This window comes from Chiloscyllium punctatum, chromosome 6 (genome assembly GCF_047496795.1).
Source record: "Chiloscyllium punctatum isolate Juve2018m chromosome 6, sChiPun1.3, whole genome shotgun sequence".
NCBI classification, from domain to species: domain Eukaryota; kingdom Metazoa; phylum Chordata; class Chondrichthyes; order Orectolobiformes; family Hemiscylliidae; genus Chiloscyllium; species Chiloscyllium punctatum.
Genome location: NC_092744.1, coordinates 29,601,622 through 29,626,070, shown reverse-complemented (window position 1 = coordinate 29,626,070; position 24,449 = coordinate 29,601,622). Strand labels below are relative to the sequence as shown.

General features: G+C 40.5%; 1 protein-coding gene across 1 annotated transcript in view; it reads left to right on the top strand.

Moving 5' to 3' along the window:
• The window catches only part of LOC140478819 (very long-chain specific acyl-CoA dehydrogenase, mitochondrial-like), a 73,778-nt gene that overhangs the window by 4,114 nt on the left and 45,215 nt on the right, over positions 1 to 24,449 (top strand). Inside the window, exons 3-5 of the mRNA XM_072572229.1 lie at positions 1,156 to 1,228; positions 18,063 to 18,127; positions 18,825 to 18,959. Coding sequence (XP_072428330.1) covers positions 1,156 to 1,228; positions 18,063 to 18,127; positions 18,825 to 18,959 — 273 coding nt within the window. The remainder of the gene's footprint in view (positions 1 to 1,155; positions 1,229 to 18,062; positions 18,128 to 18,824; positions 18,960 to 24,449) is intronic.

The following is a 24,449-nucleotide window of genomic DNA, read 5'->3' as shown; positions in this document are numbered from 1 at the left end:
ATTAAATGCATATTGTAGAAGTTTATTACAGTTAACTCTGATCCTGATTACTTCAGCACATCTGAAGTACAGTTGTCTGAAAAAATTGCAGTCTTATCCCCCATCTGATCTGGAGCAGTAATGTTATCTCCCATTTGATTGGTATTAGTAACCCTGACACATAATTAGCTTTATTCATAATCTTTGTGTCCATCCATCATCTATTCCATTTTTTTCTCAATTCACAGAATTAGATATGCAAGTCTGATAATGGGAGAATGGCATTGTAAATTATTTCATGTGTTTAATACTGAAGATAAAGTTGATGAACTTAACTATTTTTGTTTTAATTCATATTTATCTTTTATTATATTCAATTACATTTTCCTTTCAAAAGCATAAATTAATTTCTCTGAAAAATAGTAACAAATAATAAGCTTTTTGTGCAAAATGTTGGGAACTGAAATCTTTCCACTTAGACCATTGGGAAGACAATTCTCTGGATGTGAGCTTCCCAAAATGGGGGTCGGGACCCAAAATAGGATTGAAAGTTGAAATTTGGAACAGGTGTGCTCCCAAGGCAGCAGTGGACTATGTGACACTCTGTGCCTCCCCACCCCTGCCACCCCAGCTTTCTTGCTTCCATCTTTGCTCACATAGGTCTGCTTCCTGCCTACTCTCACAGCTATACAGTAACTTGGGATCACAGTGGGAAAACTTTGGGAAGCATTGCTGTAAGATGCTTTGAGGGAGAACTGCTGTGAGATGCCAATTGAGGCCTAATTCAGAGCAATCCTTGTGTGTTTTTCTTATAAAAACTGAGTTGAGACTAGCAGATCGCATTTTATATGAGACCTCTGGAGCCCATAATCAAAGCCCAAAATCACATCCTTTCAGCAAAGTTTTAAATGGAACCCTGGTTCCAAAAGTGAAAATGTTTAACATACTTCAGTTTGCCCTCAGAACTGCAAAGTATGAAATAGTAAACCGTAATGATAATTCACAAATTGTAGTGCAAATAAAATCATTGGAATCACATTGAAATGATTCTAGGTCTGAAAAATAATGCAGTTCTATATTTAATTTTCTATATACTGTACTGATGTTTTTGTGAAGTGCTGTGTGAGCTCTGGGAATTTTAATTAAATAACATGGTTTTGTTTGTTCCATTTGTAGGAATCAGTTTCTTTTGGTGTGAACATTTTCCAGGGCAGAATCAGCACTGAACAAGTTTTTCCCTATCCATCAGGTGAACAGGTTTAGTGTAATGGAAAAGAGAGTGTGCTAATTAATTCTTTTTTATAAGTTTAAAATGTATGGCTCATATGTATGCTCTGAAAATCACCACTTCAGTAGTTTGAAATGCAAGGAGGCAGAGATGATGGAAGAAGTGCTAAACCGAGCATTGTTCCAAGTTTGAAATTCATTAAGGTAGAATGTGAGGGGATGAAGCTGAGGGCTTTTCTAAGGACAAAGCATTCACAGTCAAAGAGGAGAAAGTCAGAAGATATTGTAAAAATATGGGGAGGGGTGAGACTCAAGGAAAAGAGTTGGTAAAACTTGCAAATCTTCACAATGCAGCTGAAAGTCTTTGAGGTAAGGTGTGCCACTTTTGCTAATGAAAAAGACTGAGAGTGTTTATGTGACAGCAAATGGCACTGAGAGTATTTTTATAGGTGAGGTGAGAACAATGGTCAGAGAGGTCTGGATATTTTGGGATTGCTGGTAGATTGCTAGTACCATGGTAGTTAGCACTGCTGCTTCATAGTGGAGGAGACCAAAGTTCAATTTCAGCCTTGGCCAACTGTCAGTATGGAGTTTACTTGTTCTCCTTGTGTCAGTGTGGGTTTTCTCTGAGTGCTCTGGTTTCCTCGTACAGTCCAAAGGTGTACAGATAAGGTGGATTGGCCATGCTAAATTGCCCATAGTGTCCAGGCATATGCAGTCTAAGTGGAATAGCCATGGGAAATTAAGGGTGATGGGGTGGGTCTGGATGGGATGCTTTTCAGAGAGTTGGTGTAGACTCAGTGGGCCACTTGGCCTGCTTCCACACTGTAAAAATGATCCATCACTTAATGTTTGACTCTTTCTTTTGACTTAGCTTATTTATTTGAAAATGATAGTTTAAAAATCTTTCCATTCGTTTTATGAGGCAGTTGACTTTGGCAGAAAAAGCAGCAAAGCAGAGTATTAGTTCAGGCAAACTGCTGAATGATATTGTACAAAAGGACCTGGGTGTCCTTCTACATGAATCACAAAATGTCAGCATGCAACACCAAAAAGTAATTAGCAAGGGAACTGGAATGTTATTATTGCAAAGTGAATGAAAGAGAAAAGTAGGGGCATTTTGGTAACACCACACATGGAGTACTGTACATAGCTTTGGTTAGTGAAAGGATATAAATGCATTTGAAACAATTGAAAGAAGATTCATATGACTTGTATCTATGATGGTGGGGAGGGTTTCTTATGAGGAAAGGTTGGACAGGCTGAGCATTGGAGTTTAGAAGAATAACAGGTGATTTTCTTGAAATGTATGTGATCCTGAGGAGCTTGACAAGGCGGATGCCAAGACAGTCCTTGCGGATTCCTCTCATAGTTAAAATCTAGAACTAGGAGGTGCAGTTTACAAGTAAAGGACCTCATTAAAGCTGGAGGTGAGGAGAAATTTCATCTGCTCAGAAGATCATTAGTAATTGGAAATTTGGAACTTAACATTTGCAGGTTGCTTCATTCAACATACTAAACTGACTAAGATTTTTGATCAAGAAGGGAGTTATGGAGGTTAGGTTGGGAAATGACATTATGGTCATATTAGATCAGTTACAATCTTAGTGACTAGTTGGGTAGTTTTGAGAGCCTGAATAACCTACCCCTGTTCATTTATTTTTTATGTTGTTTTGTTCCTTCTGCTTTCAAATAGCCCTGTTATATTCTGATCGATAGAAGTAGATAGAACTGGTAGTCAAAGCTCTTCCAATCATTTTTTTTCTCCAAAAATTTACTTCATTCATAAAAAAATTGTAAAAATACATTCCTGGAAGATCAACAAAGTTTCGGATAGAACAACCAGCATCTCTTGCCAGGTTGATGATCCTCCAGCAGTAGTTAATGTTTGTCTTTGAATGTCTCCCTGGGAACAGCTTGTGAATCCCAGACTCTAGAACACAGAGTCATGCATCAAGATGCTGCTTAGGCTGAACCTCAACAAAAAGCACTCTACCACTTTCCAGACCTTCTTTGTAAAGGCACATTCTAGAAAGAGGCAGGAGACTGTCTCTTCATCACCACAGGCACCTCGAGGGCAGATCTTTTCTGATGAAACTCTAAATTTGATCATGTGTATATGTACATATAAAAGTTATAGAGTACTCAGCTATGCCAAGCTTTTGTAGCAACATGCAGTTAGAGTCATGCAGTCATACTGCACGGAAATAGATCATTCGGTCCAACTTGTCCATGCTGACCAGATATTCTAAATTAATCTCCTCCCATTTTCCAGCATTTGGCCCATATCCTTCTAAATCCTTCCTATTCATGTACCTATCCAAATGTCTTTTAAATGTTGTAATTGTACCAATTTCCAGCACCTCTGGTAACTTATTCCATACACACACCACCCTCTGCGTGAAAAAGTAGTCTCTCAGGTCCCTTTTAAATCTTGCCCCTCTCACCTTAAACCTATGCACTCTAGTTTGGATTCCCTGACCTTGGGAAAAAGGCATTGGCTATTCACTCTAACCATACACCTCATAATTTTATCAACCTCTATAAGTTAGGAATTTCTATTAGGGAGATTGACCATGCTAAATTGCCCTTAGTGTCCGGGGCTTTTGCATGCATTTTGTAGTGTGGAGCTTTAGATAGTGATGATAGTAGAAGCTTAAAACGTCTTTCCACACAAACCTGATAAGGAATCTCTCTAGCTCTTAGTGCTTGACATTCACTTCAGGCAGCATCATGATATATAACTGTGTGTTCAAGATTTTGTGTTTTACAGGGAGACATTCAAAGACAAACATTAACTACTGCTGGTGGACCATCACCTTGGTGAAAGATGTTGTTTAATCTGACTGAAACCATGTTGATCTTCCAGAAATGTAATTTTACAACATGGTGATAGCTTTGGCAAGGCGATAAATCAACTGATTTAGCTGCAATATGCATGCACTTTCTTTGTCCATCTTGTCCTGGAGTGGGTCTTAAACTCTGAGCTTCTGCTCCAGGGGCAGAGGAACTACCCACTGTGCCATAAAACCTGCTTCTTTATGTCAGCAGCCTACAATAACCTGTCACCTGTGTTTTTGAATGCTTTCACTCTCACTCACTTTTATAATTGCTTGTTTGCTCAGTAGCTCCAGTAGTTTTGAACCTGAGGTCTGTAAGAGAGTGACAGGAAGACATAGTTATGTGATTTCTGTGGAGTACAGCCAGCTTTTTGCAGCTGTCAATAGTGATCTGTGAGACAGAAACCACTACTCTGCATAAGTTGCTGTGCAAAGAAAAGCTTGATGGCTGCAGATTTCACAAACACTAACAACTTGCACTGTAGGCATTTTATGTGCAATGGTTGTTCTGATATACTGTTATCACAAAAGGGCAATATCCTAATGTCTTGCAAGGCACCAACAACTCAGCTTTCTCCTGCAAACATGATTTTTCTTCCGCTTATTTAAAGGTTTTAGTTTTTCAAAAAAGGGATACTTACTCTGAACTTTGTAGAAATATTACAGTTGTGTCAAAAAATCTTTGTTACAGCAGGTATAAAATTGAGGACTATCTGCAAGAATAAATAAATGCAAGGGAATCAAGATTCATGGGGAAAGGGAGGGAAAATGAACGTGAGAAATGTTGACTCAGCCATGATCCTATTGAATGGTGGAGCAGACTTGAAGAGCTGAATGGCCTATGCCTGTTCTGATTTCCAATGGTATTATGGTCTTATGCCTGTGGCATTGTCAAACACTCTCATGATAAGCAATACTGCCTCTGTATCAAAGCTCTGTCGGAACTTATTCTTGTTCGTATTTATAATATTGCTAATTTAGGTGTTTTTAATTCTCTTGTTCATCCTTTTCACCTCAGTTATATTACCCTTTAGTTTTTCAATCTAGCACTTAAGCTGCACTATTGGACAGAAAATGCCTAAAGATGTATAAAGTTTCTCGTACTCAGACTGAGGTCCAATCTATACACCACGGACTTTTGGTACATCTTTCCCTGTGTAAAATAAGTGATCTCCTCCAACCTTAATAAAAGCAAAACCCAGCAGATCTGAAGAAAAAAAACCTGAAGTGCTAGAAATATTCAGCAGATCTGGCAGGTCTGCTTTGAAGAAGATGTAAAACCTCAACTCACTTCCTCAGTCCCCAGATGTGGTCAGACCAGTATTTCAGTTTGTTAGATTAAAGTGCAGTCTGAACATAACCCTCTGCATGTGCTGCTTTCTGAGACTTACTGCAGATGTCTTCAACTTCTACAGGTTCCTGAAATAGATGATTGTTGAACAGAATTGAATTTGGTAGTTTTTTTTTCTATTCCTTAGTAACTTGTAATTAAGCCTGGCAGTCATAGCATTCTGATGTTGCACTCAATTTATTATGGAACAAACATCCCCTTTGTTAAATATAAAATAAAACCAGGAAGTGCTGGGAAAACCCAGCAGGTCTGGCAGCAACTGTGGAGAGAGGAACAGAACTAAAGTTTTGAGTCTGATATGACTCATTTCATTTCAAATATATGCTTCAAGAATTTGCATTGTAAAGTGAACTTTGTTGATGCATCAGATTTTGTTTGTATTTTAGAAGTTAAATCAGGTACATTTATCCCTTTTCTCAAATTACAACTAAATGGTTCAGAGTTTGCATCCTACTGATAAATACAGGGGCATTGATCTCTATGCTGCAGCTAATTCTACTTTTTTTTAAACTTGATTTTTGATGAACTTTGATCAGTGGTGCATGTTCCAGAGGTCCAAGAGTTTAAACACAGAGAGATCATATTTTATGAGCCATTGAAGATTTGTACAATTGACTTGTTGCGAGGCAAGTCAACAGCACCTCAAAGCAGATCAAGTGCAGCTAAAATGAAAGCTATTACTTTGGCCTCTGGGGATCTGAAACAAACACAGAAAATTCTGGTGAAATCAATAGGTCTGGCATTATCTGTGGAGAGAAAAACAGAGTTAACGTTCGAGTCCAACAACCCTTTTTCAGTTTTAAATTAAGAAGAAACATATCGGATTTGATACCTCTGTTTCTCTCTCCACAGATGCTGCCAAATGCAACTAGTTTGGAACTAAGTGATTCAAACAGCCAAATTTCTAATTAAGTCCATCTGTAATATTTCATTTGTTGATAAGATGATTAACTGACCTTGCACACATTGTACAAAATATCAATGACTGTGTTTCCACTGCTTAACATTCAGTGCTTTATTTTTAAAGTTTAATAATTAAATCTGCAATAATGTTTTTGAACGGATTGGTTAAATATGTACGGATGACGGAGGAGGAATTCCATCAGTAAACACTAGCAAAGAGGTTTGGTTTTTTTTTGCTCTTATTCTGTAACTGCATCGTCTGTCATTAGGAAAAGAAGTTAGTGTGAAAATGCCATTTTTAAAGATACAACTATTGACTGTGTCCGTATCTGAAATATCAATTCCTATGTTTCATGAAACATCTTTGACTATGATATATCATATTGTTCATGGTCTCTGCCTTCACTTCCAATGTTTCTAACACATCTATCCACTTGTAAATTTATTGAAATTCATTCACATAGAACAGCTAAATAATGCCATGGGCTGCTACCTGCCTGGCCCTTGTGGGATTCTTCATTGGTATAATTGAAGATCACTGTGGGCCAGTGATCATAGCACATGGGGGTGCTGCCTAACCCCCTGAAATTGTATTACACAAACAAATTTATCCCTAAAATTCTCCAATACTCTCCTTATCAGCCTGCCATCCTTCACTCTGCTTCAACCTCAACTCATCCACAACACAACACTCAAATCATTTCCCTCACTGAATTTTGCTGTCATCCCCATTTCACTGATTTAGATAGATAAATAGATAATTGGTCAATTGAAATATCATCCCAGCAATATAATTGTAATATATGACTCAGTTACTGACCATTACTAAAATAAAATTAAGAATAACATATTGTATGTATTCTTAATTTAAAAAATAAGTGGCAAGATGGTTCAGTGGTTAGCAGTGCTACATCACAGTAGCAGAAACCTGGGTTTGATTCCATCCTCAGGTGACTGTCTGTGTGGAGTTGCATGTTCTCCCTGTACTTAGGTGGGTTTCCTCCAGGTACTCCATTTTCCTCCCATAGTCCAAAGATGTGCAGGTTCGGTGGATTGGCCATGGGAAGTGTAGGGTCACAGGGATACAATTGGGTCTGGGTGGGATTGCTTTTCAGAGGGTTAGTATGGACTTGATGAGCCAAATAGCCTGTTTCTACACTGTAGCAATTCTATGATTCTATATAGCACAGTAAAAGGATTCACAATTATGATTATTTTAGCATATTGTTACTTACTGTTAATAATTGCTGAATGCAGGTGATCTTCCTTTAAAGAATAAACATTAAAGATCATCTGCAATCTGCATTTTGCATTTACGTTCAAAGATGAAACTATTCCTGAGGAGGGATGTACTTGAAATAGGGGGGGATGTTATGAAGGTTCACCAGATTGAGCCCTGTGATGGCAGGACTGTCTTGTGAGGCGAGCTTGAGGATTATAGGCCTGTACTATGTAGCCTTTAGAAGAATGAGAGGTGTTCTCTTTAATTTGGAGATGCCTGTGTTGGACTGGGGTGTACAAAGTTAAAAATCACACAACACCAGGTGATAGTCCAACAGGTTTATTTGGAAATACTAGCTTTCGGAGCTCTGCTCCTTCATCAGGTGGTGATTTTTAACATTGTTCTCCTTAAAGCAGACAAATTCTTAAAGGATTCAACATGGTGGATTCAGGGAGGATGGGTGGAATCCTGCTTTTTCTTTCAGACTAGGTGTGGAGGCAGTAAAGTTGGCGATCTTTCCCCTCGGGGAGGAAGATTTGCTTATGTGATTATATTCTTCTCAGTATTTTGCATTTTAGTGGTCTGGTCAAACAGCAACTTTTATGGGCAGGAAGTTCTGGTCTCCCTACTCCCACCCCATTCTCCTGGAACTTCTGGGCTTCAACTTCCGGGCACCATATTTAAAAAACAATTGGACAACACTTCAATGTTTGCAACTCAGGAGAATCACTCAACCTTTGCTGATCATCCCAATGTATCACTGGAGATGCCAGGAACTAGACAAAAAGCAGAACCATGCCTCTGCATAGGTTCTGCTCAAGACTGTTCAGGAGGGAAGGGATGGCAACAGGAGGCAATATTGATTGACAAAATGTAACCTGGGCAGAGGCGGCTGCAGAGGTAAGCGTTTGTAAGTGGCTCGAGAAAGCCTGACTCCAGTGTTGGAAGAGGATAAGTGATCTGCTGCCGACCAGCAGGGTAAGTACAACTCTGTACTCAATGCCTCTTACCTCTATGGGTATATAAGATAGCATTGTAAACTTGTCACTGCAGAGGATTGTCACAGATTGTGTGCCAGGCATTTCTATCAGATGCTCCATGTGCAATCAATTCCTATCCCTTTATTGTAGCCACCAATGTTGCACTGCATGAACTGCAGTGACACTGCCTCTCACACATCTGTCTCGGTACACATTTAAGTGCAAAAGGAGCTCTAACACTTAGAAGCCCACACATCACCAGCTTATTGAGTTTTCCTTATAACTAACAGAATCATTTTCTTTACAAGGTGGTAGCGGAGTAGGTGGCTGAGTCTGGGGCTTATCTGCTTCTATCTGCTTTTTTTCTCTTTTTCTTCTTCTTTAGCACTTTTCCTATTCTTTTTCATACTTTATCTCTCTTTGTTTCCTTTCCTTTTATGTCTGCAGAGTGGTGGGTGAAGGCGGAGACTTCTGGTGGCAGCAACAGCTACAGCATTACCAGAACAAGCCTGATACAGTTCCGGCCCTGCCCAGGATCTCCCATCAATCGAGGAGCAGGTCCTGGGCTGACTCCCCTGGCCATGACCTGCAGGCTAGGTCAAGGCTCCAGGTCTGCAGCTAGGCCGGGATGCCTGAAGGAGGAGAAGTGGCAGTCTCAGCACAGTGTGACAGTCTCCCAGTGTGGCAATGTTGTCCCATCATGGAGTCTTATCCCAGTGTAGAGAGAGGTCTCATCACTGTGTGTAGATCTATTTCACCTTCGGCTTCCAGGCATTCCAGAGGCATGGCAGACGGTTTCATCCAGGAGTGGGATGTCGGCCTGGCACTGACGTCTCCTTCAGCAGAGGCTTCCGGTCAATATTCCAGTGACCTGGTGGTACTGTCCCGGAATGGTGGTCTTGTCCCAGCTGTGTCTTCAAGACATTCCATTGCTCCTTGATTGGTTTCTCTGAGCCTAGAAGCCATTAACTGAACTATGATGAACTTTGTCTTAATTTTACTTTTTAAAAATTATTATATGACTTCTATCATCGATGTAGGTGCTGTGGTGGGGCGATTTATAAAATCTTTCACTGTATTTTTCATGTAAAAGTACATGTGGCAATAAATTTCTCTTCTCTTCTATATACGTAATGTGCCAGTGTTGGACTAGAGTGGACAATGTTAAAAAACACACATCATCTGGTTATAGTCCAACAGGTTTGTTTGGAAGCACTAGCTTTCAAAGCGCTGCTCCTTCATCAGGGAGCTTTGGAAGAGAGTCATAAGACACTGAATGTATAGCAAAATGTTACAGTGTCATGCAACTGAAATAATACGTTGAATAAACCTAGCTTGCTGTTAAGTCTTTCATTTTTTAGAATGGTTTGCAGTTTTTGGGATTAGATGACCCTGTAATCTTTTGCTATAAATTCTGTATCTTATGATCCTCATCCAAAGCTGCCTGATGAAGAATCAGTGCTCTGAAAGGTAATACTTCTAAATAAACCTGTTGAATTATAACCTGGTGTTGTGTGATTTTTAATTCTATAGACACAACTAATAACATTTTACAAAAGGTTTACATGGCACAAGGCTACCTCCACCACAAAATTTGGGTTCAGGATGTATATCTCAAAGTAATCTTAAGCACACATATCAGATACTGCTTTATTGATTTGTAGTAACTATAGTTCTCTGGTGACCTTGAAGCCCTTTTCAATGAAAATCTCTTAGCTCCTAACTTTCTCTACACCTCATTTCTCTTCCAAGCGACAAATATAGACCCTCACAGTCTAGGAGCATGATACATATCAATTCAGGCATAGCATTCATAAACAAAACACATCCCAGGAATAGCTGTAAACCAGGGAGTGGAAGGTGCAAGGAATTTCATGAAATTTCAATCACTAGGGAAATGAAATGTAACAAACTGATGGAGTTGCAGGCTGACAAGTTTTGGATGTAGATGGAGTGACATGATAAAGGAGAATCTGTGAATTGTAGAATCCCTACAGTGTGGATGGAAGTCATTTGGCCCATTGAATCTACACTGACCCTCTGAAGAGCATCTGACACCCCCCAAGCCTGTCACTGTAACCCCACATTTACATGGCTAACACATTTAGCCTATATATACGTGGACACTATGGGGCAATTTAGTAAGGCCAGTCCACCTAACATGCATGTCTTTGGTCTGTGGGAAGAATCTGGAGCAGCCAGCGGAAACCCATGCAGACACATGAAGAATGTGCAAACTCGACACGGGACAGTCACGCAAGGCTGGAACCAAACCTGGGTGCCTGATGCTGTAACACAGCAATGCTAATCAGGGACCCACTATGCCACCCCAAATGAGTTATCTCAGCTCGCCACTTTACATATGTCGCTGTGAATGTGCTTGGATTTCCAGAAGGCATTTGGTAAGGTACCATTTCAAAATTTATTTTGGAAAACCATAGCTCATGATTACAGAGCAGCATGGATTTAAATTGGCAGGCTGGCAGATAAAAGAGAGTACCTGTCAATGGGTCTTTCCCAGATTGGTAGGATGTGATGAACAAAGTCCATCTGTGCTCAGGCCTCAACATTTTACAATTTACGTCAATGACTTAGGTAAAGAGAATGAAAAGATGATAGCTAAATTTGCAAATAACACAATGATAGGGAGGGAAGTATGTTGTGAAGAAGGCATAAGGTGTTTGCAGATGGATATAGCTAGATTAAGTGAAAGGGCAAAAATCTGGCAGATGGAGTGACGTGTGAATTTAACATGTGAAATTATTCACTTTGGCAGGAAGAATAAAAAAAAGCAGAGCATTACTTAAACAGAGAATGACTGGAATTCTGAGGCACAGAGCAAGTTCGGTGTTTTAGCCTGACAGCGTGAGTCACATAATGTTAGAATCCAGATACATCACATAATCAAGAAGGTTAATGATGCTATCCTTTAAAATGAGAGGAAATTAATATAAAACTAAAGATGTTGTGCTTCAGTTATAAAAGACATGGCAAGGCCACGTCCAGAATACTTTATGCAGTTTTGGTCTCATAAAGAAGGATCTAAATGTTTTGGAGAATATATTGTAGAATCCCTACAGTGTGGATGGAAGTCATTTGGCCCATTGAGTCTACACTGACCCTCTGAAAAGCATCCGACACCCCCCAAGCCTGTCCCTGTAACCCCCATTTACATGGCTAACCCATTTAGCCGACATATACCTGGACACTATGGGGCAATGTAGTATACTAGATAGATAGTTAATCTGCCAGTTTTCTTATGAAGATAGGTTGAACAGGCTGCAGTTGTTTCTACTTGAGTACAAAAGAGTGTATGGTGACTTGATTGAAATATAAGAAGATCCTGAATAGCCTTGAAGATGTGGATGTGAAAAGGACGTTTCCTCTGGCTTCTTAGTCTGAAACCAAGGGCATTGTTAGAGGTGGCCCTGTTAGAACAGTGATGGAGATAATTCTTTCCCTTAGCTTCACACAGTTATACAGTACAGAAACAGACCCTTTGGTCCAACTCATCCATGCCAACCAGATACCCTAAATTAATGTAGTCCCATTTGCCAATGTTTGGCCCATAACCCTGTAAACCTTTTCTATTCATGTAACCATCCAGACATTTTTGAAACGTTGTAATGTACCAGTTCCAGAGATTTGTGTGACTTTGGAACCTCCTGCCTCAGAATGCAGAAGAAGGAGATCATGGATCATTTTAAGGTCGACATTGATAGATTCCTGTAAGGCAGGGGGATCGAATCAAAGGTTATTGGGAGTTGACGTGAAGGTGGAATTTGAGAAGCAAAGAGGTCAGCCATGATCTTATTGAATGGTGGAGCAGGTTCCAGGAGTCAATTGACTTCTATCTGCTCTATTTAAAAAAAAAGATTTTCTTTGCAAAATTCGAAAGTTGCAGAAACATTAAAATATAGCATTATAACATCAAAAACAACAATAAACCAACTACTATACTACTCCACAAAAGAAATCAAAACTACACGTATTACAAATCAATAAATAAATAAATAATGTCACTCAGTGTAACAAGACCATAGCTCTCAACCTTCAAGAGCATCAATTATTAAACCCACATTCATTCGAAATTCTTCAATTAGTGGCTTTAGGTTTATCAGACTAAGCCATCATACCAAGACAAAAAGCCCTAATCAAAGTGGCAGACAGATCTGCTTCCAAGTAATTCAGAAAGGGCTGCCACGTCTTGTAAAAGTTGTCCGTTTTCTGGTGCACCATATTTGTAAGGAAGTCTAAAGGAATGTATTCTATAATTAATTTATGCCACTTCGATAGACCCAGGGGGTTCTCAGACACCGAACACATCAGAATGTTCTCCCTCGCACAAAAAGTGGGAATGTTAAAAAGCTTTTTCCCATGAACATCTACGTGAGGTAAATTTGGCAGACCCAGGAGCAAAGAGACTGGGTCCACCTTGACTTTGGTCACCAAGACTCTCTCTATTACTCCTATCACAGCGCTCCAATACATACGCGAGCCTGTGGCAGGGCCACAGAAAATGGGTAGTCATATTTACTTTATATTTGGGACATATTGAAGATGCTCCCTGCTTAAATTTCACAAGATGATCTGTGGCCAGGTGAGCGCTATGAAGAATATTTAACTGCATAGCATGGGTCCTATTAAATATTGAAATCCTCTTCACATCACAAATGTCCTTCCATGTTTGTGAAGTAATCTCAACTCCTAACTCTCTCTCCCAGACCTCACCCAAGGAACCTCCCTCCCACAAATAATAAAGAGTAATCACTGAAAGAGTGCTCCTAGCCTGAAGCACCCTCTTTTCCATATCAGATCTACAACACTCAGTCAAAAGCGCAGTCTCCTTTCAGATAAAATCTCTAATCTGAAAGAAACGGAAGAGGTCTTGACTTGACAATTCATATTTCCAAGTTATTTGATCAAACAACATTATTGTTTCATCCCCAAACAGATAACCCAAACAAGAGACTCCCCTATCCGCCCAAAGTTTAAACCCAGTAACCATTGTCCTTGGCTGGAAACCCGGCATGCCAACTATGGGTGTAAGAAAAGATGTTTTAGACACAATACCCTCCATCTGCCTCATTGATCTCCGTGCTTTGACAATGTTAGTACCTACTGGATTACGGCAATGATTTGCAACTGTCCTCATTTTGTCTAAAAGCAACAGGTTGATAAGAGGACACTTGGTCTGGGAGGCTTCAATGTCCAACCATGTCAACGCTGAGTCCCCACAAGCCCGGTCACTTAGAAAAGATAGGTGGGAGCTCAGTTGATAACCGACTAATGTCCAGGAGGCCCATTCCCTACAATCCCTGAGGCAGTTGCAATTTTGCAAGCTTAATAAGGGACCACTTATAACGCCAGAAAAAAGAACTGAACCAGCCATTCAATTTCCAAAATGTTTTCCTAGGAAAGAACAAAGGGAGTATCTGTAAAGGGTATAATAAACAAGGAAGAACATTCATTTTGATAAGAACGACTCGACCCCAACCAAGATATTGGAACCCCCCCCCCACTCCCCCCAATCCATGAAGGTCTTGTTTAATCTTGTCAAACAAATGAACAAAGTTAGCCTTGAATAACTGATCAAAGCTAGGGGTAACAGAGAGACCCAAGTAAAGAAAACCTCCCTGCGCCCACTTAAAGGGAAACCCACCTTCCACGCCAGGTATTCCCCTAAGAACCCCCATAGGCATAGCCACTAACTTTGAAAAATTGATCTTGCAACCTGAGAAAGAACCAAATGAATTAGTACACTGTATCAAACAGGGCACTGAGACTACTGGGTTCGAGAGAAAAATGAGAATATCATCCGAATATAGTATAATCTTATGCACCTTCGACCCCACCTTTGGGGCAGCTATATTAGTGTCCCCATGAATGGCCTCCGCCAACGGCTCAATCACCAATGTGAAAAGCAAAGGTGAAAGGGGACAGCCTTGCTGATTGCCCTGGCCAATGTTAAAATGATCAGATCTTATACCATTGGTGAGAACCGCCGCCAGAGGATCACTATAAAGAAATCTGCTCCTATTTAATGTGTTTTTATGTTGTATAAACTTCTGCAAAAATCTTCAACGCAGGCTAATAATTCAAGGCAGAGGAAATGGCTGAGATCTCTGGAACTCAGAGGACCTCTGTAGATCAGCCCCCTGCTGACTCTAGTGCAGGTGATGAGGCTCTGGATTGGTCATTAAGGAGCTGACAGAGATGCACAGGCAAGCAGGGGAATATCAGGCAGAGGTGTCAGAGATCATGTGCAGATTAGAACCAAGCATTGTGGAGTCTTCCTAAATCCCAGGAGTTAACAAAATGAGCATTGATGCTGCAGGAAATGAAACTGGAGTGTTAATAATATGAAGTGATCAGATGGCATAATAATTAAACAGGTATTTAGCATTGATCTTAACAATAGAGAATACAAACAACATTCCAGATTTAGCAACAAATCAAGAACTGGAAGGGAGTCAGGAACTCCTGAAGATCACAATCATGAAGAAAGTGTGCAGAGCAAATTGTTGGAGCTGTGGGCTGACTCTATTGGATTTGTGGATGGTAGTGGGCAATTAAACAACTCATTAGAGGGTCAGGTTCCCCAACTATCCCCATCCTCAGTGAGGTGTTCCAAACCGTTACAACACTGACATCGACCTGACAATGGGAAAATTGCCCAGGTATGTCCTATCCACAAAAAACAGGTCAAATCCAATCCGGCCAATTACTGGCCCATCAGTCTACTCTCAATTGTCTGTAAACTGAAGGAGTGTGTCATCAACCATTACAATTAAGCAGCACCTGCTCAGCTATAGTCCGTTCAGTGATGCCCAGTTTGGGTTCTGCCAGGACCACTGAGCTTCTGACCTTATTACAAACATGGACAAAAGAGCTGAAATCCAGAGGTGAGGTGAGAGTGACAGCCCTTGACATCATGGCTGCATTCGACTAAGTGTGGTATCAAGGAACCCTGGCAAAATGGAATCAATGGGTTTCAGGGAAAACTTTCCACTGGTTTGAGTCATACCTGGCACATAGGAAGATAGTTTTAGTTGTTGGAGGTCTGTCATCTCAGCTCCAGGACATCTCCGCAGGTGTTCCTCGGGATAGTGTCATAGGACCAATCATGTTTAGCAGCTCTATCAATTACTTTCCCTCCATCATAAGATGAGAAATGTAAATGTTCACTGATGATTGCATGATGTTCAGAACCATTCATGACTTCTCAGATACTGAAGCAGTCCATGTTCAAATACAACAAGATCTGGACAATATCCAGGCTTGGGCTGACAAGCGGCAAGTAATATTTACACAACACAAATGCAATGCAATGACCATCTCAAATAAGAGATAATTTGTCCCTTGACATTAATGATGACATTAACATCATTGATTCTCCCACGATCAACATCCTTGGGTTACCATTGACCGGAAACTCAACTGGACTTGTCATGTAAACACAGTGGCTACAAGAGCAGGTCAAAGGCTTGGAAAACTGCGGCAAATAACTCACCTCCCTACTCCCCAAAGCCTGTCCACCACCAACAAGACACAAGTTAGGAGTGTAACAGAATACTTTCCATCTACCCAGATAGATGCAGCTCCAACAAGACTCAAGAATCTTGACACCATTCAGGACAAAGCAGTCTGCTTGATTAGCACAACATCTATAAGCATCCATCACTCTATCACTGACTCTCAGTAGCAGCAGTGTGTATTATTTGCAAGATGTACTGCAGAAATTCATCAAAATCCTTGGACAGCATCTCCTTACCCACGACCACTTCCATCTAGAAGGACAAGGGCAGCAGATATTTGGGAACACCATCACCTGGAAGTACCCCTCCAAGTCCTGACTTGGAAGTATTATCACTGTGTAAAAGTCCTGACATTCCCTCCTTAAAGGTATTGTGGGTTAACCTACAGCATGTAGACTGCAGCTGTTTAAGACGGCAGCGAACACCATCTTCTCAAGGGCAACAAGGGATGGACAATAAAAATGCTGGTCAGTAACAATGTTTATGTCCCAAAAGTGCCACAAGGATCGGTGCTGGGTCCTCTACTTTTTGTCGTTTACCTAATTGATTTGGATGTGAGCATAAGAGGTACAGTTAGTAAGTTTGCAAAAGACACCAAAATTGGAGGTGTAGTGGACAGTGATGAAGGTTACCTCAGATTACAACAGGATCTTGATCAGATGGGCCAGTGGGCCGAGAAGTGGCAGATGGAGTTTCATTCAGATAAATGCGAGGTGCTGCATTTTGGGAAAGCAAATCTTAGCAGGACTTATATACTTAATGGTAAGGTCCTAGGGAATGTTGCTGAACAAAGAGACCTTGGAGTGCAGGTTCATAGCTCCTTGAAAGTGGAGTCACAGGTAGGTAGGATAGTGAAGAAGGCGTTTGGTATGCTTTCTTTTATTGGTCAGAGTATTGATTAATTCCAGGAGCTGGGAGGTCATGTTGCGGCTGTACAGGACATTGGTTAGGCTACTGTTGGAATATTGTGTGCAATTCTGGTCTCCTTCCTATTGGAAAGATGTTGTGAAACTTGAAGGGTTCAGAAAAGATTTACAAAAATGTTGCCAGGGTTGGAGGATTTGAGCTATAGGGAGAGGCTGAACAGGCTGGGGTGTTTTCCCTGAAGCATCAGAGGCTGAGGGGTGACCTTATGGAGGTTTACAAAATTATGAGGGGCATGGATAGGATAAATAGACAAAGTCTTTTCCCTGAAATCAGGGAGTACAGAATTAGAGGGCATAGGTTTAGGTTTAGAGGGGATATGGGCCGGGTGCTGGCAGATAGGACTAGATCGAGTTGGGATATCTGGTCGGCATGGACAGGTTGGACCAAAGGGTCTGTTTCCATGCTGTACATCTCTATGACTCTATGACTCTATGTTTTCCATTTGAGGTCAACCTACCCTCTGGCCACATTTCAAGCCACTCATGTCTTGGGTGAAGGCCTGCCCAACAGCCAACTTCATATGGCAAGGTCCATTAAGCATGACTGATTTTCCATTTCTATTTGCTTCCATGTGCATGATATTTTCAGGCTTAATCTTTTACTATGCATATGGCAATTATCACAATGTAACTCTTGGTGGCCTTCATTATTTCTTGCAATCCAACTGCACAAACTTGGAAACTACAGCTGTATAATCCCCATGTCTTTAAATTTCACACGCAAAAGTTTCATGGCTGAATAATCCCACCTAAACTCCAGAGAGAGAAGAGAGCTGAAGGTGACATTTTTCTGGGATGCAAGAAGTAATGGTGCAAGAAAACAATACATAGAAAAGGCAAAGCACAGAAAGAGACCATTCAGCCCTTCCTGTATTCAATGACTGTACAAAACAAACTGGAAGCCACTGCTAAAAATGATCTGTTGGTGGTCAGTAATACAAACAATTATAGAATTAGTGCAGTTTAAGAAAACTTCTACATGTTCCAGCTTTTTGAGATGTAGAGAAAATGTGAATATAAGAGGTGTAATTTTGAAATGTGATCTTTATTTGAGAACTCAATTTAAATATGGGTTCAATGTTGTTCTTTCCTGCAGTTCTAAATAGTGAGCAGTCACAGTTTCTAAAGGAGCTAGTGGACCCAGTCTCCAAGTTCTTCCAGGTAAGTAATGTCATGCTGTCTTCCTTCTTTTATCTCAGTTTTGTTACTGTGTACATTAGGATGACTGTTCTGAAGGTTTGTTATAAATGACACTGAGTTCAGATAAAATATTCCGCTTAATTTCACTCATGTTCAGGAATTTCAATGATCACATTTTATTTGATCCTGCTTTAAAGTCTATGAGAAGATTTGTAGCTCGGGTGCTCGTTGTTGCGGTTCTGTTCACTGAGCTGGGAATTTGTGTTGTAGACGTTTCGCCCCCTGTCTCGGTGACATCCTCAGTGCTTGGGAGCTTCCTGTGAAGCGCTTTTGTGTTGTTTCCTCCGGCATTTGTCATGCTGGAGGAAAGATCACAGAAGCGCTTCACAGGAGGCTCCCAAGCACTGAGGATGTCACCTAGACAGGGGACGAAACGTCTGCAACACAAATTCCCAGCTGATCCTGCTTTGTTGCTGTTTGGTTAGGAAAGTAAAACTACATTTTCATTCTTAATCTTATTCTCAAAACTTCTTTTGGAAGTGCACATCTGTAACGGTGGGTAAGGGGATCAGCACTACTGTCCCATTTCCTTAATCGAAAGCCGGTTCACACTTGTTGTCAAGATTCACGCATTTCCCACAGAAAGTATGTCATGAGAAACTGAACAGGAAATTGAGTTTCCTGATGTTGAGTTCTAATTACTGCATTTTTATTCTAGGAGGTCAACAACGCTGCTGAAAATGATAGACTGGAGAAGGTAGAGGATAAGACCATGGAAGGTTTAAAGGAAATGGGAGCTTTTGGTTTGCAGGTTCCTGTTGATCTTGGGGGTTTGGGACTTAAAAATTCTCAGGTAAGGGCCTCAGCTATTTCTGCTCTTCTCTGACGACTAGATTTCAGCAGGAGTTTCTATACCAACATCTAGTTAGAATGTGAGGGATGCTCAAATTAAATCCTTCAATCTCTTATCTTTAACAGGATCAAAGTAAATAAGAATAATGTTGTATTGATCATATGCAATTAACACGCTGTTAATGCATAACTTGAAATTTAGGCTACAAGGATGCATTTTTAAAATTGATTTTGAATTACATTGTCTTTCCATGTTATTGTCAAAGCCTTGAATTTCCTTGTTTGTTCTGGTATGACAGGATGAGGTGTGGGGACCTGTTGTTTTCAGGGTCATTATTTATGGGGCAAGGTCCATTTCACTCCATCATGTGTCAGCTGAGAGGTTCCTGGTCCTGTAACAGGGCTGTTTTCTCCATGCACCCTTCCAATTTAAGTGGGCAAATCAGACGAACATGTTAGGATGGTTTTAAGGTATCAGGATTTGTGTGAGATATTGGGACCCCTCCCTACCCTTCAACTGTGCTCAGTGTAACCTATGGTCAGAAAAATTAGTCATTTCAGCCTGGTTCAGTTGTTGCTCATAAAGGCATCACAATTTTGAAAATCCTTGCTCATATCTCAGATCCACATCCATTTTCTCAAGTGTTTATTTTTGCTTTGGTCAGCTAATGACTTGGATCTTAAATTAATGGAGAGGGGTGCTCTGCACTGCTCTATGTTGGCTCTTAACCTCTGTAAAGATTACAATAGAGTCGCGTGGGTTTATCCCCATGACAGCTTCTCTATATTCTGCCTGGGCTGGGGCAGGAAGAGGGGAAAAAGAAAGCATAAGGGAAAGTAGAAGATTACCTCAAGTGAAGGGATGTGCATCAGTGATCGAGCGACTGAAACTCATCAGGAGGGCTGTCAGTTGAGGAGTTACTAAGGCTGATAGAGCAGGATCACTATCTTCCAGAAGCCCATGTATCTTTTTTTGTTTCTCATTGTTTTCATCATCATATTACTGTTTGCTTGCCCCTAATAACTGTAATGAGTCTGTTAAAAGAAAGTCAAAGAAAAGGAATGTGTATGCATTAGCCCTGCAGAGTAGATGTAGCTCCCAAGTTTAATCACAAGTTAGTTTTTTAATATGCTGTAGCAAATTCACAAACTGGAACACTGAGCTTTCCATTACCAACAGCGCAGATAGAATACCTCCCAGAATGCCATTTGCACGGTGAACAATATAAGATTAAGGCTAAAAATAGCTTGCTCCTTGAAAGGGGTTAACCAATCAGCTATGTTGAATCATAGAAACCTGCCTCCGAAAGAAAGTTCTTCTTCTCATAAAATTCACAGCATCAGGTGAAAGAATGTAATTGACACATTAAAAACAATGAAACATAGAAAATAGGAACAGGAGAAGACCATTTCTGTGTGGGCAGCACAATAGTTCGCTCTGCTGCCTCACAGCATCAGGCGCCCAGTTTGATTCCAGCCTGGGGCATCTGTCTGTGTGGAGATTGCATGTTCTCCCAGCATCTATGTGAGTTTCCTCTGGGTGCTTTGGTTTCCTCCCACAGTCCAAAGATGTGCAGGTTAGATGGATTATTCATGATAAATTGTCTGTAGTGTCTCGGGATGTGCAGGCTAGTTGAACTGCAGGGTTATGAGGATATGATAAGGGGTTGACTGATTGGGATGCTCTTCAGAGGGTTGGTGCAGACTCAATAGGCCAAATGGCCTCCTTCCAGATTGTAGGGATTCAATGATAAGGCATTTGAGCCTGCTCCACCATTCAGTATGATCATGGTTGATCATCCAACTCACTATCCTGTTCTCACTTTGTCCTCAAACCCTTTAACCCCAAGAACTATATCTAACTCCTTCTTGAAGACATTTGATGTCTTGGCCTCAACCATTTTCTGTGGCAGAGAATTCTATGGGATCATCTGTGTACTCTTAGATTGTACAATAATCTTTTAGATGGCACCTTACTGAATGTCTTCTGAAAATCTAAACATATTAGATCTATCAGTTCCCCTTTATTAACTCTGCTTACTGTAGCATCAAAAAACTGTGGAAAGTTTGTTAAATATGATTTCCCATTCACAAAACCATGTTATCTCTGTTTAATTACCAGCCTCATCTTCCAAAGAGTCAACACTTACTTTAGCGACTTTTAAAAATATTTTTCGATAGTTTGCCAGTAGCTCAAGCCAATTCCTTTGGATTGTTGCTGAAAAAAAGAGACTTCTTGCCAAAGCTTTTCATGGGGCACTCATCAGGACAAACACAAGAATGGCAAATTTCAAACAATCACAACAAAATTTCTCCTCATCTCAGCCCTAAATGGCCTAAGTCATATCATTAATCTGTAACTCCTTGTTCTGGACTCCTCAGTCATAGGGAACATTTTGCATTTACCCTATCTAGTCTGGTTAGAATTTTAGATGTGGCTATGAGACCACCCTCCGCATTCTTCAGAATTTCAGTGAAAAATTCTCCCAGCTGGCAGCAGACAGCTGGCTCAGTTTCAAGTGTATGTGGTGGAATCTTCTAGTCCCAGGTGAGCATGGACTTACAGAAAAGTACAGCACAGAACAGGCCCTTAGGCCCACGATGTTGTGCTGAGACTTAATTCTAATGTAAACTATAGCAACTTAACCTACGCACCCCTCAACTCACTGCTATCCATGTGCATGTCCAGCAGTCGCTTAAATGTCCCCAATGACTTCACTTCCACTACCACAGCTGGCAATGCATTCCATGAATTCACAGCTCTCTGCTTAAAGAACCTACCTCTGATGTCTCCTTTATACCTTCCTCCTAATATCTTCAAATTATGACTTCTCGTACCAGTCAATCCTACCCTGGTGAAAAGTCTCTGGCTATTGACTCTATCTATTCCTCTCATTATATTGTACACCTCGATCAGGTCTCCTCTCTTCCTCCTTCTTTCCAGAGAGAAAGGTCTGAGCTTATTCAACCTTTCTGCATAAGGCAAGCCCTCCAGTCCAGGTAGCATCCTCGTAAACCTTCTTTGCACCCTCTCCAAAGCCTCTGTATCTTTCCTATAGTAGGATGACCAGAATTGGACACAATATTCCAAGTGTGGTCTCACCAGGGACTTGTAGAGTTATAAGGGATTGCTTCAAGTTAGGCTTTGGAGAGAAGTATAATACAAAGGTTGCAGATGAAATATGAGAGAACAGTTGAACCCTGAAGAATGTTCAGGTGTATAGGGAGAGGATCAGGGTGTGGCATAAGATAAATTGCTCCTTCAGAGAGTCAGCATAGATACAATGGGCAAAATGGCCTTCAACTGTACTTCTGTGATAACTTGCAAATCCATTTAACAAAAGACAGGTGAGCCTGGTAGTGCCAGAGTAACAAAGGAGCTGTGCCAGATTTTTAAATCTTTTCTACCTTCAAAACAAAATTTGAATTTCTGTGCTGGTCCGTGACCAGGTATGGTTCCAACAACTGTCTGATGAGGTCAGTATGCTCCCTTTAGTTGCTTGTAATAGAGAGAGGTCATATTCTAACAGCTTTCACTTACATAGCTCAAAAACAAAACATCCATTGTTAGATTTTTTTTTGATTCACAACACTCACTGTACAATCCTGAGTGTGCTAATAGCCATGCTAACAACCAGTTTAAGATCATCAAGCTGATATCAAGACTCATTTATTCTTAGTGGAAGTGACATGTGCTCATACACCACGAGTATCTTCTTTGCAAACCAAGGGAACATGTTCAATCCTAGTGTCACTTTTCAGTTGCCCAGGAGTTTGGGGAGACTATAGTCCCATTGTTTTTTCCATGTCAAAGTCTCAGCCAATCAGAGTCATCTTTCCCACCAATGAACATAATCTTCTCCCATAATATAATTTGTTGTGATTGTTTTAAATTTGCCATTCTTGTGTTTGTCCTGATGAGTGCCCCATGAAAAGCTTTGGCAAGAAGTCTCTTTTTTTCAGCAACGATCCAAAGGAATTGGCTTGAGCTACTGGCAAATTATCAAAACATATTTTTAAAAGTCGCTAAAGTAAGTGTTGACCCTTTGGAAGATGAGGCTGGTAATTAAACAGAGATAACATGGTTTTGTGAATAGGAAATCATATTTAACAAACTTTCCAGTTTTTTGATGCTACAGTAAGCAGAGTTAATAAAGGGGAACTGATAGATCTAATATGTTTAAATTTTCAGAAGGCATTCAGTAAGGTGCCATCTAAAAGGTTATTGTACAATCTATGAGTACACAATATTAATTGTGGTGATTGTAATGAAGTCCAAGTGGACCTCATAGAATATGAGTCCCCTGAATGTGGCTGTTCATCAGGTCTAATCAGAGAGCCCTGACTGACATATAAAAAGGGTGAGCGTCAGTGATACTGACACAGTATGAGACAGTACTGTAGCCAATGAGTGTTCCTGTGTAAATAAAATTTGACTTGGTGATGGGATACGGACCTCTGTGGAGTTATTTCATTTTCGTTATGGATTGAGATTGGTTAACACACACTAGACAGAGAGCCAAGATTATTGGGCCTTTATTACCTATATTAACGATGAGGAGGATTGGGCATGTGGGATATATCCAAATTTGCTGAAGGTACAAAAATAAGTGGGTGGGTGTATTATGTTGAGAATATAAGGAATTTGCAAGGGAAATTGGAGAAGTTGAGTGAGTGGAACAGATGAAGTTTAATGTGGGAAAATGTGAGGTCTTGCATATTGGTTGAAAGAATAAAGACAGATTGCTATTTAAATAGGAGAGACTCCAATGAAGTGTAGCCTGTGGGATCTTGGCAGCATGAAACATAAAACATTAGCATGCATTTGCAGCAATTAATTGAGGGCAAATAGAATTTTAGTTTTTATTGCCAGAGGTTGGAGTTTAAAAACGGGGAAGTCATATTACAATTGTACAGTGTGCGTCAGTGTGGATGCACCTGGAGATTGGTTTTGGTCCTGTATTTAAAAAAAATTCAGATACTGGAGACTGTTTGAAGGGTAATTTCTGGAATGAAGGGGTTGACTTTTCAAGAATGGCTAAACAAATTTGTTCTTTATTCATCAGAGTTTAGAAGAATGAGGGGTGATCTTATTGAAATGTGCAAGATTCTAGATATTGAGAAGATATTTCCATTCCTGGGAGAATTACAGAATAAGGGGACACTTAGTTAAAACTGAGATGTGAAGGAATTTCTTCTCCCAGAGGATAGTGAACGTGTCGAACTTTTGTCACAGAAAGTTGACAGCTATGCTGAGCTGACACAAAAGAGTTGAGGCCTAGGGCAAATCAGCTATGATCATGTCAAATGGCAGTGAAGATTGATGGCTGATCCTTCTACCCTGCTCCTCTTAGTTGCATCCTTGTTTAGATTCCCTTCAGTCCAACAAGTCCACAATGACCCTCTAAAGAGTAACCCACCCAGATCCATGCACCTAACACTATGCACAATTTAGCATGGCCAATTCACCTGGCCTGCACATCTTTGGACT